Source organism: Juglans regia, chromosome 13 (genome assembly GCF_001411555.2).
Source record: "Juglans regia cultivar Chandler chromosome 13, Walnut 2.0, whole genome shotgun sequence".
Classification (NCBI taxonomy): Eukaryota; Viridiplantae; Streptophyta; class Magnoliopsida; order Fagales; family Juglandaceae; genus Juglans; species Juglans regia.
The window spans coordinates 22190762-22204567 of NC_049913.1; the positions used below are offsets into that span (position 1 = coordinate 22190762).

The 13806-nt window shown below is 39.0% G+C and overlaps 1 protein-coding gene across 1 annotated transcript; it reads right to left on the minus strand.

Moving 5' to 3' along the window:
* Positions 1–8530: 8530 nt before the first annotated feature.
* On the minus strand, positions 8531–9685 carry LOC118344225. Its single transcript, XM_035684354.1, has one exon. It carries the CDS (start codon positions 9683–9685, stop codon positions 8531–8533), a length of 1155 nt encoding a protein of 384 aa, XP_035540247.1.
* Between the last annotated feature and the right edge of the window lie 4121 nt (positions 9686–13806).

Here is a 13806-nt window from a genome sequence, read left to right on the forward strand (position 1 = left end):
TAACCCAAGTCTGCCCATCAGAAGTGCCTGTATAACAACATTATACAGAAGTTAGATAGCATGCCAGTAGTCACAATTTATATCACTGCATTTCAGGAAAATATAGGGTACCAAAATCTAACGATCATACCTCGTTACCATTACAACACAGCCTGTTGTGTCCCCCCCAAAACCCATATTTGCCAAAAAAGCAACATCCATATTACTAGATCGGCAGATCCTCTCATATCAAAAAAGATGTACATGATTCATATCAAATGACACTAGTTTGCATCGAGGTTATTCTAGTTATCACAAAACACTATATCTTCAACCTCCAATGCTCAAAAACTGCTCAGCCACCATCTCTCTACCAAAAATGCACCCAAAATACTCAAAAAGATCCCACCCAAAAATCTACTGATTGTATCTTGTTCACTGAGACCTCCGAAGAGAGTCAGTGAGCTAAGAAGGGAATTCGGCAATAAATGTCGTCATCATCCTCTCCATCTCATTCTGTCTATCCAAAACTCTGTTCAACCTTTCCTTCATCTCGTCTATTTCAGCTTTGTGCATCTCTGCATCTCCCTTATGTTTGGCCACTAAATCTAAGTATCGTTGATCTCGCTCCCGGTCACGAACTCTAGTAGTCTCTGGTATCACCATCTCACCTAGCCCTCGTGCATAACCTGGTCGACTTCCAAGGACCTCCCTGAAGACTGTTGCCGCTGCCTCCTCAGTACGTTGGGAAGGTTCTAACTCAGACATCTTGGAGACCATGGATTTCTGCACATGGTTAGAGAAGATTTGTTTTAAGTGGTCCTATGGCGTTGATTTGTTTATCACTTTTGGAACAAAAATTTAACCAAGAAGTAGTAGTGGCTGAATGTAATTTCTCAACACGCACATGTATGTCTTATGTGGTAGGCGTCACAAATTTTTTGTTCTTCTTCGACCAACGAACTTCCTTGTAGAAGTCCACCAAGTTGGCTCGTTCAGCCCTCTACAAATTTGTGCATATGACATGTATCAATCGAATATACACTTTGTATACGAAAGATGATTATTCTAAAATATATTCCGTTACTCAAACAATGCTTGTTTTGACTACCACAGCTAGCTCTAGCAAAGCTGAATCTATTTTACGTACCGCTTATAGCATATCCCACCCAAACTATGGAAATATTACCTTCTCCTCTAGGATCCGGACAAACGATTTACGCCCTGCAGTGTGATTGGTATTGAGTCTCTTCCGGTTCTCCCGATTTTGGGCTGACATTTTCTGGCCAAAAACAACCATTCTTAGTACTACTACACGTGTGATCCCACCAGCCAACCTCCAATCTACAGCACTATATATTGTATTACTTATCTAACTAAGTTCAGAAAACAACCACACCATACCTTGAACGTGTCACTTCCCCATCGACCACATAGCTTTACCCATACGAGATTGTCGACCAAAGTTGTCCCAGACGCCAACGCTTCTTCATGGCTGCCATAAGCCATGTACTTCTTATGCAACTCATGGTGGAAGGCGTTAAACCTCTTTCGCAGCTGTTTTGTAACTGCCAATCGATGATTATCCAGCTCCCAATCTAATTCGAAGTCACCCTACATATTTATAACAAAAAATGTAGTTATTTACCAGACATATATGCTAAGTTCACTTTTAGCATTGTCAGCGAAGTTTTGAGAAAATTACCCGGACCCGTTCAATCAGCTCATCCTTCTCTGCCTTTGGTACGTCACTCCATCTAGCATATGACATGTCCAAATGATGTTTTAATATCCATGTTATCCGTGTCGTAAACATTGACGCGTTCTCACAACAAGGTGCGGTTTCTCCATCATTAATCTTCAAGTGAATTTTCCCATGCTTTCGCAATTTTTCAAACTCTGTGCACTTCGCGGGCCCCCGCTTCCATTTATTCTGAACTTGGTTTACAATAGGCACCATCGTTGCCTCCATGTCTGTATGAAAGTATAAATTAATATATAAATCTCACAATAATAAATGTCTATTATTGCCTATTGTACTACTACATGATTAAACTACATGATTAAAACTGTTAATCAGTGTTAATCCAGTTATCAACAGTAGTTAACCTTACCAATCTCTTCTCTAGTAGGTTGCGGTTGTGGGATTGGATTGGCAGGTGGAGTCTCCCAAACGTGTGAGGGAGGCTGTGTTGAGTCATCTGAGTTGGACTCAGATGACTCAACAGGGCTATGGTATGACGCGATGTGAACACCGCGTGGTCGGCGGGCTCGAGTTGACCACGGTGGCAAACGTCTTCTAGGATGGATCACTGGTCCTCTTCCTCTAAAATGGCCACTTGTCTCCATGAGGGCACCTAAAAATATAACTCATTAAATCTTGTCAGTTGTAGTTATTTAACAATTTATTAAAAAATAACTCCCGGATGCATTGACCATGCCAAAGTACATTTAAATATGCTGGAACATAAACTAATGTCAGAGCATAAGCAGCAGAATATTCATATATAGTCGCCCTGCGAGTGATTGCAGCGATTTGGGGGGGGGGCGTAATTGAGACGAAAACTAGCGCTGAGAAATCCATCTTTTCTTGTAGTGCGCAAAGCAACAAATCCTTTAGTATCGTGCTACGAAATGAATATATAGTACTCGATCGGTCCCTGTCTCGGCCCCACTTAAAGCATGCATGCTAGTGTGCATGCTTTTGATCTTTTGAAGCCAGACCAAATTTTATATTTCAATTTGAATCTGGACATTTGGTTTTTCATCAGTTTTTCTATCCCAGCCTTCCTCCATGCATGCATCTAATTATTATAAGAAATCACCTAATATCTGTAACTTTTTGAAATTATAATTGATCTAATATATCATCAGTATATACCGATGTTTAATTATATATATATATATATACGTTTTACTACACACTAGCTATATATGTAAGTATCATTACAAGAAAAATTCTGAGCAGATGGTCAATTATATACGATGACAATGACTATTTTCTATCAATATCAGAATGGAGTAACAAATAAATATGTAGAAATATAAATATTTCTGTATGTATTATAATGATCATGTGCATATATATATATCAACTTCCATCAACATTTTTTTGCCTAACAAAAGAACTAGTTTCACAACTTTTGGCCTGTGCTGCTGAAAATAGCTTCCAGATAGGCATATCTAATATATTATATAGATCGATGGAACTTGATCTTATTAACAGCAGAATATTCAAAATCAACCAGACTTCATATATATATATATATATATATATATACACACACACAAGAAAACAGAGAAAAGGATCACTGGGTTCAACCATTATATACTAACCTTCTGTTTTGGAGATTTGGCAAGTGGGTGCAATACCATATTGATGTCTGAAAACAAATCTGGTTCCCGTTACAGAGAACCAGTAAGTAAACATGATTTCTTTGGCTTTTTACATCAACTCCACATATTTTATTGGATATAACTATGTTGTAAATAGCTACCCCCTCCCTACATGTTATTTTAACCCAACAAACCACCCCCCCCCCAGGACAACACCCAGAAATTGCAAAACACTATAGCTAAAACATGTTTCGGGGAATCCTCACACTTTTATGGACAAAGTGTGCTTAAGGGTCTTTAACAATACGTATAACTAATTTATTGCAGAAGCCTACCACACTATACCAGCCACATCTCTATATGACTTGCTTAAAAATGGCTCCAATGCAACCACTTACCAGGAAACAGCTTCTGTTATGGAACCTTTGTGGAGTAGATCAGCACTGGTCCAGTGTAGCTTCCAGGTATGGACGTGTGTTGGTGAAAAGCTGAAGCTTTTCTTCAGGTTGCAGCAGGGCAGCTAGAGGTGCATAAAGGCAGGAACATCTATATTCTTCAAGTGTTTTCTGGTTCTGCCGTGTGAAAGTATGAAGAGGTGCATGACTTAAACTGTCTTAGTTCTCAGTCTGATCATGTCAGTAGCATGAGATTACTATTTTGCCCTCAATCTGTCTCAGCTTTTTGTAAAACTCCCGCCCATCTTGTCTTGGATGTTAGCGCCAACTTTTTGGGATTTATCCTGAGATACATAAGTTTCGGATATTAGTAGTAGATAGGGACATGCTAATTGGCTTGTAACTCCCACGGTGACAGCTGTATATATACTTAGTGTAGAGAATAACTATCATTTTGAAATACAGAGTGTAAGGGAGTGTAGTTCATGCTAAATTAACATCGTACTGAAAATCCTTGGCACCTCTCTACTTGGCCAGATTTCTTTGTTATTATCCCCCAGTCTGTAACATATGTAGTTGACACCATTTATATAGTTGTTCTTAGCATATATATTTATAGAACATATGGGAATCACATTTTACTGGCAGCAGTATGGGACCAGTAAAGCTAAGTCTTTAGCTGAAATTTGAGAGCTCCATATAACATATCAGTTATCAATCTGGGTAATGTAAATGCCACTTTTTCTTTTTCTGCAGGATGTTTATTCATCATTCGTACCTCACTTCTCTCTAGGCCTTGAAGAAATGTCTTCCTTTCATGGTTGGGGGATTTTATTGTCAACCTGCTTATTATCCAACATGCAGCAAGCATCAATCCAAAATAGAAATTAACTATGTTGCTCATATACGTTTTACATGCAACCAGTTTTTCCATCCCAATTATAAAGTTACACCATGTGAATTGACCATCTTGCATTATTGGCAACCTGCTTATTATCCAACGTGCAATTCCTTCAATCCAAAATAGAAATTAACTATGTTGCTCATATACGTTTTACATGCAACCAGTTTTTCCATCCCAATTATAAAGTTACACCTACTGAATTGACCATCTTGCATTATTGCCAACCTGCTTATTATCCAACATGCAATTCCTTAAATCCAAAATAGAAATTAACTATGTTGCTCATATACCTTTTACATGCAACCAGTTTTTCCATCCCAATTATAAAGTTACACTAGATGAATTGACCATCTTGCATTATTGTCAACCTGCTTATTATCCAACATGCAATTCCTTCAATCCATTGTATACTAACTAACTATGTTGCTTTAATCCAGTTACATGCAACCAGTTTTTCCATCTAATTATTATAAATGAGGACCCCTGATGAATTGACCATTTTCATGCATTAGATTTCTAACATTACAACATAACATATTAATTTAACACTCTGATCACCATCTACACTCTGTTTGGCAAATGTTGCACCCAAGGGTGATGTCATTTGTACTGTCATATTCCATTTGACATACTTTTCCAGATTTTAAACAAAATCTACGTGCTATTCCAACGATGTAATTTAGCATTCAAAGCACCAGATTAATCTCCCATTAATCTGGCAATACCAGCTTAATTCTGTAAAATTTCATTTAGGGGGTGGGAGGTATACTTACGAAATGCTGTAGATTTGTTTAAAGATTATCATAGTTTATATAGATTTGCTAAACAATTAATGGACTGCTTTCTTTAGATTTAAGTTGCCGCTAATGGCCATGCATATTGCTGGATTTTGGGAATTAGCCTATATTTACATCTCTATTGTAGTAATATTCATTTGAAGATCTCCCATCTTATTTCCCATGCCACGTCTTGCGAACATGTACACCAACCTTGCACCTGCATTAACAACACATGTGTATCAAATAAATGAGGTAAGTGTCATCTAACTCTTATATATCTTAGTGGGTGAACAAAATGTGTTGGAAAAAATCTTTTACCAGCAATTACAAGAAGTTAACTTTAATTATTGATGAAATGTTGTGAGTTGGGCATCTCGCATCAATAGGGAGCATACACGTGTTAACAAAACCACAACAATTGGGTTAGCTCAATAAGGACATGTAATTATTGAGCATATTAACGACACGCACCAACGCGATTGAAAAACTATGTTGTAGTTGACTTGGAAACAAGCCTGTGTCCAACATCCCATTTCGGGGGTTTCAGAAATACAGAGTATTTACCTTCCAAGAAATATTCCCCACAAATTGTGTAATTTTACATGGACTCCTCATCTGTGGATAGGTCTTCCTCATCGGAATATTCTCCATCCCCATACTCATCATCTGAACCAGACATGGCGAGTGGATCTTCCATGCTTGCTCTTGTAACTAAATCTATGCCTGCTGGACCCATCATCGCCACTTCACGTGCATCAATTTGCCTAGGTTCTATATCAATCCGACTTAGTGGAGTCACCACAGGAACTTCATCACATTGCATGGGTACGTAATAATATGCAGATTCATTTTCTTGATAAGCATCATCGTCACTACATTGACCATCCAAATCTTCTAACACCCTCATGATGGGTGGAATGTCATATACATTCCTATTATTGAACTTCTGCACAACACACCAATTTCCCCTCATTCTTAGATCTCTAATGTAAAAACACTGCGAAGCCTGGCATGCCAACACATATGGGTCGTCCTTATACCAAGTCCTGTCCATATTGACACTAGTCATGTGGTGGTCTACTCGTACACCCCGTTTCTTATCGCCGACATCAAACCAATCACAAGAGAACAAGTACACTCGACGCCCTCCCATGTAGTGTAACTCCACGACATCATTGATAACACCATAGAAGTCCACATTGTTAGACTATTGGTCCCCAGTTACCACCACACCCGAATTTTGTGTTCGTCGCCGAAGTTTGCGCTGCTTTGTATGGAACCTTTTCCCATTTATTATGCAAGCAGTGTACGATCCCACCCAATTGTTAGGACCACAAGCTAACGCATATAGATCGGCAGAGACCCCAAGTGGGTTGCTAGCTCGCTGGTCTTGAACCTACAAAATAGTGACACGTTAACTATCCGAAGTAAGTCACATAGGACGTATAGAATGGTCTTATTGGTCATTCTAAGTAGACATGCATCAGTCAAACTTACACGTTTCTTGAACCACGCTGGAAACTCATGTTGATGTGTTCGATCAATGGAATTTTGGTTGTTCACCTGACATTTTGCGTAGTGCTCCCTGCACACAGGACATAAAGGGAATCTACCATGTTAGTACTACCGCTTGATCGAACATGCAACAATTTTTGCCACAAATGGGAAGGACTGAAAAACGTCGTCTGTGGGTAAGAAGAAATTAATAATGGTACATGGTATATCAAGGATGCTTACTCCAAGTAGGGGCCAATTTCTTGGCAATTGTTAAGCACGTACCAACGAGCTACGATAAAGAGGTTGTCTTCTAATCGCACGTCAGAAGCAATACCCAACGGACGAACTTTTTGGTTAAAGATTGAAAATCCATCTGTACTCGGCTCTTCTTGAACATCAACATTGCGGTCCGGTCGATTAAATCTCGTCTCAACATCATTAAGATACATCGAGCAAAATGTCAGGCATTCGGTGTGAATGTATGCTTCCGCTATTGAACCTTCTGGGCGTGCTTTATTTTTTACGTACCGCTTGAATTTGCCCAAATACCTCTCAAATGGGTACATCCACCGGTATTGTACTGGACCCCCAAGTATGGCCTCACGGGGTAAATGGATAGCTAGGTGAACCATGACATCAAAAAATGATGGCAGGAATATCATCTCCAATTTGCACAGGATGCTTACAACATCAATTTCAAGCTGGGACAGGTGATTGATATCTAGTGTTCTCGCACACAACTCTTTGAAGAAAGTGCTTAGTTCAGTCAACGCTAAGGCGATATCACTCCTTAAGTACCCACTGACAGCAATAGGCAGTAAGCGCTGCAAGAAAACATGGCAGTCATGGCTTTTGAAGCCAGAGATTTTGCAATCATGTACAGAAACATAGCGGGAGATATTGGAAGCGAACCCATCTGGAAATTTAACATTGGTCATCCAAGAACAAAATGTCTTCCTTTCATCTCCGTGTAACGTGTACAATGCATGAGACATGGTAATTTTGTGCCCTTCAACCTTCAAATGCAATTCCTTTCTTAACCCTAACAACTCCAGATCACGTCTAGAGTTTATATTATCCTTTGTTTTCCCAGGAATATTCAATGAAGTGCCGAAGATGTTATCGCATATATTCTTCTTAATATGCATGACATCTAAATTATGTCGAAGTAGTAGTGTTGACCAATAAGGTAACTTGAAAAATATGTTGTGCTTTGTCCAGTTCAACTCTACGGCAGTCCGTTTTCTCTTCCTAATAGATTTTCCAAATGGTACATCCCCAAGCATCTGTAGCTGACTTAAAATATCTGCTCCCCCTAACAGTCTTGGTGGAATGTGATGATCTTCATTACCATTAAACAACAAATTTTTCTTCCTCCAAATGTGGTTTTGCGGGAGGAAACGCCGATGTCCCATATAACAGTGTTTCCGACCATATTTCAACCAATGGAAATCTGTATTCTCATTGCAACATGGACATGCAAATTTTCCTTTTGTTGACCAACCGGAAAGATTCCCATAGGCAGGAAAGTCATTGATTGTCCACAATAAAGTGGCATGCAGCATGAACGTTTCCTTGGTGGAGGAATCATACGTAGGTACCCCATGTTCCCAAAGTTCAAGCAATTCATCGAGCAACGGTTACAAATAAACATCGATGTCATTCCCCGGTGATTTTGGGCCAGGAATAATGAGGGATGTCATAAAGAATTGGTCTTTCATGCATAACCACGGTGGCAAGTTATATGGTACAAGGATCACTGGCCATATGCTGTAAGGCTTAGCCATATTGTTGAATGGATTGAAACCATCACTTGCCAAACCAAGCCTAACATTGCGAGGATCATTAGCGAACCAACTATGTGCCTCGTCAAAAGCCTTCCAAGACTTAGAGTCAGCGGGATGACGCAGAAAATTCTCATCTGTCACTCGCTTCTCTTTATGCCATCTCATTTCAGCTGCTATCTTTGTAGACAGGAAAAGCCGCTGTAATCTTGGCTTTAAAGGAAAATGCCGCAACACCTTATGAGGGATCACCCGGGTCCCATTTGTTGTTGACATCCACCTTGAGGCCTTACATATAGGGCATGAATTTAGTTTTGAATATTCCTTCCAATATAAGATGCAGTCATTGGGGCAGGCATGAATTTTGTTGTACTTGAAGCCCAAACCTCGCTCCAATGAACAAGCATCTTCATATGAGAGTGGCAATTCAGCATCCGGAAAAGCAGACTTCAACAAGTTAAGGAGCATATCAAATGACTTGATTGACCAGCCACCAAGGGTTTTTATGTGTAACAATTTCACAATGAACGAAAGTTTAGAGAATTTTGTACAACCGCCGAAAAGTGGACGTCGAGCATCCTCTAATAGCTCATCAAACGATGACACTGGTAATGATTTAGGAAATGAATCCCAGCTCAGCAATGGAGTGCTACTTTGGGGAACATCGATGTTTGTCCCAGCCAATATGTCGTCTAACATATTGTCCATATCATCGATGAATTCATCTTCATCACTAACAGCAACTTCTTCATCGTCCACATCGAAATTTCGGGTTTCCTCCTCACCATGGAAAATCCATTCAGTGTAGTTCAGATCGATCCCATTTATGAACAAGTGACTCTCTACGATAAATAAAGGCAGGAAGAGATTATTAGAACATATTCGACATGGACACCGAATGCGATCACTTCCCCTAGCATGGTTTTGCGCCATCTCAAGAAAATTGTTAACGCCTGCAGCATAAGCAGGTGATCGAAGTCTATTGGGCTCAGTCATCCAGCTTTTGTCCATCACTACAATAATGATACAACATTATTAGTAGAGTATATCTAACATTGTCGTTTGGAAGATATTCAAAATGAGAATATGGCAATATTAGCTCTCTGTTCTGAACACCCAATGGCAATCAGAACAGAGAGCTAATAAGGGTGGATGACAAATGTTGGGGTCTTTCTAAATAATTAGAAAGACCCCAACTACGTCTTTATGCCAATATAGTTAGTGCATCTGTGGGAGAGCTAAATTAACTTGGTCTGCCAACCTCCAACGCCAAAAATGGATATATTTCTGGTGATATATATGGTGATAGAGGGGAAGTTGGCGGGGCTAGTCGGTTGAGATGAAATTATGGGTTGAGAGCGAAGACACATTTAAAACCAAATCGCCTTGGTCTGTTGTGAGGTGGGTCTTGAGTTCAAAGAATCCCAATCTAATTCTTTGTTCTCAATAAGCAAAGGTTTATTGATGGCTGCAATAGCTTTAAATCTCACATACCAGTAGGGTATGCAGTCAGCCTTCAAATGCTCGAAATATAATCGTTCATATTCCGAGCATAGGCCCTATGGATGAGAGCACTAGTCTAGCTAAATACAATAACAATTACATACAGTTGATGAGAGCACAACTTCTTCACAAATTATCTAGAGAGAGAGAGAGAGAGAGAGAGAGAGAGAGTTTGGCGTGTGAAAAAACAAAGGGCCAGGAGAAGTGCATAAAAAGAAATGAAACATCTAGGATAATTATTAGATCATATTGTAGACCATTGAGAGAAGAAAACATAGAGTAACACCCACATTGGATATGCATATCAGGAATATATAGGGTTGCAAATACATGAGGAATATATCATGTATTTGCACAATTTCTTATGCAATGATGTAGGTAGAGCTCCACATGGTTAGAATGGAGTTTTACAGCCAAAATCATGTTATAATCTAACCTGCTAATTGCATTAAATTTTTCAAACTTTGCACAGTAGGGAAAACTTTTGTAACGTGACATTTATGAGAAATGTATTACTTTTATATTCCAAGGAAGGAAAAGTGAGTAGTTGAGTATTATACAAGGTAGAACTAATATTGTAGTTCTAATCCAGACTCAATTTACAAAACCAATTGAGTCCCCCTTAGATCCCAGTCATTCCCCAAGTATGCACAAAACCATCAAACTCCGAACTAATATTTTAAATAGCAGTGTTAGATATTTATTTGCGGGTTTTTGGTATAAAATGATTTTAGTGCATACGTGATTGGGTTAAGTAAAGAGAACAGATCCACATAAAAAACTATAACACTTCAAATTTGTTATTTGATTTGTTGCATGGTAAGCATTTCACATTCACAATTTTCCCCAATGGTATTTGACGTTAGGATCAGATTTGAAATCTTACCAAAGATTATTCAACCTTTTATCGGTACACAATAATGGCCTAGAGGCGAATCCAATGTGGTGAGTATTCCTTACCATTCATGTATCGCACATGAACAGTACTACTATCATTTACCAGCAATTAGGAATTGAAGATAGTTTTCCATCTTCAAATTCAATTGTGTGAACGCTGCCATAAAGTTAGTAGTATTTCAACTTATTGATGCCGGCATCACCTGATCTATATTTGTGGGCTTCACAGGGGTACCCTTCAGCTTTATACGCAAGTAGATGTGAAGCCTGCGCACAGCTTGAAGTCTAAAGCTTTTATCCCAATTATTAGTGTACTATGGGAGTTCCTCAAGTGGCAATGGTAGTTGTTTTCCATGCTAATTTATGGTGGGAACGAGTTTTCTGTTAAAACTTTGTTTCTGGCTCAGCTAGCCATATCTGGAAGTTATGCAAACTTCTAGAGTTAATGTCGTGATCAGCAAAATCAGTGTTATGATCCACTAACGAGTCATAACACTGAATTGGCGCACTAGAAAAATAGTCCAAATGCGCCAATTAAACAAACTAGAGGGCTAAACGACAACCTTACACTAACAGAAAAATTCAGGTTTTTATCCTCTCATTGCTGAAACTAAGTTATAGAGAAAGAGGAAACACATGAGTTGATGCAATTGAATATATATTGTTCGCGGGGACGACGAAATAGTAAAATGTCCAGATCTGAATTGACAGGTAACAATTCAGATCTGCACAGTAGAATGCACCAAGATAGGGTACCAAAATAAGTAGAGAACAAAAACTCACCTTCTTGATGACACTCGTACAATGACAAGTCAAGTTGTTGCGTACCTACCCCAAAGTAATAAGCATCTTGTAGTAATTAGTTTTCATGTAATGACCATTGTCATAAAACAGAGAACATATTATGTAGTGGCAGTTAGGAATGATTCAGTCAAGTAAGATCCATTAACTAGGTAGCATGAATGGCTGCCAGCTACGATTTACGATGGCTATAGGAAAAATAAATAAAACAGCAAGTCAAGAATCCAAATGGTGCAATTGGTTGCACAGTTGAATAGGGAGAGAAATCCTTAACCCAGAAATTTTCCCCAATTGAATGTAGTATATCAATTGGTTGTTCATGAGAAGCAGGTGAATTTGATATATTCAACAAATGCAGATTCTCTGTCCTAAATGCCACGGGGAAATTACAAAACAGTTCGGGATCCGCTTAACATTACCCAACAAGACTCTATATACTTTATGCCTTAAGTATCTCTATAAACTTAATAATAGCCTGAATAAATGCAGGATATTTATTGACTTTAACATTAATTAAATTTTCCTTTGTTGATGACATATACCTAGTAGCTACAGTGATAAACGAATATTTGGAGGATTTAACCATCTATTAAACAAGAAAACAGGACTTATGAGAATTTGGCACAATACATGAACTAATATAATTAATAAACTCAATATAAAGATCTAAAGATATTTAATGAGTTTAATTGTAAGAAAGATACAATTTAATTACACTCAATATATATCCAAGAACCAGTAACTTAATGGGGATTCAGGTGGGAGGTGTCAACCATTCTTAGTCAGTTTGATGGAGGTCTAAAGACTCAGGTGCGAGATGGTCCAACATGCATATATACCTCATTTAAGTCACTTTTACAGACATGCACCATTATGACATGTATGTGGGTTGCTAATAATGCCAAAACAAATGTTGAAAATATAGCTGGTGAATAATGGTATGTTTGGCATTCCAGTGCAAAATTAGTGCATATGTGCTGTGTCAACTGCAGAATACTATCCAAGGAAAAATTCACCAGAAACTAGTCACCACATCATAAGAATGGCACACAGCAGACAAAAGGCAGATACCTAGAGGAATTTGTAAGTATGTACTAATCACTAAAGATTAACTAAACCACAGCAAAATAATGAGTAATGGAATATGGCAATGCAATATCGAGAACTGCAAGGGTGAAGGGGAGCGGAAATCCATAGAGGTATAGAGTTACCTCTAGAGTTGTAAAAAGTCGGGAGGCAATTTATGATTATTCAAGACAATAAACCTCCAATGTGGGTTGCCCAACAGTCACTCGACGACGACTTAGTAGAGTCAATTCAGGTCGAAATTGGTGCCAAGAACAATTCGGGTCCCCTGTCACAGGGAACCAGAATTTCCACTTTGTGGAGGGATCTTCTCTGCAAATAATCAGAAGATTTGGGTGTGGTGGAAGACGTTGAATGAGGAGGAGCTATCAATTCGGCAGATTTGCGACTTGACCCAACCTTTGGCCGAAAATCTTCTGCGAGTCCAATGGATTCGAAATGCTAAGGGCCCCTCATTGTGGATGCGAATGCAAGGAAAACAGGGAGAAGGTGACCGAAGATTGCGACAATGGAGTGGAGAAGGTTGCTATGGAGAAGGGATTTCTGTGTGAGCACGGCGGATTTCGTGGTAAATGGAAGAGGAAATATGAGAAGGGGTTCGTGTTTTCGTGTGTTTTGTGTTTTGGGTTTCGAGGGTTTGCGGAAGGAAATTTGGTGCGCATAAGACTGGTGCCCAATTGATATTATCTTACCGTTGGAGCACGGTTTTTGCCGATGGAAAAACCGACGCAACAAGTTATGAGGAAGTTGCGACGAAAATTTCTGACGCAGTAGACCATAATATCGCTGCAACAAGTAAGGCCATACCCGATAAGTGAAAACAGTTGAAGTTGCTGTTAAAAGTA

Coding starts and splice junctions, on each gene's coding strand:
- LOC118344225 (XM_035684354.1), bottom strand. CDS start 9,685: ATGGACAAAAGCTGGATGACTGAGCCCAATAGACTTCGATCACCTGCT.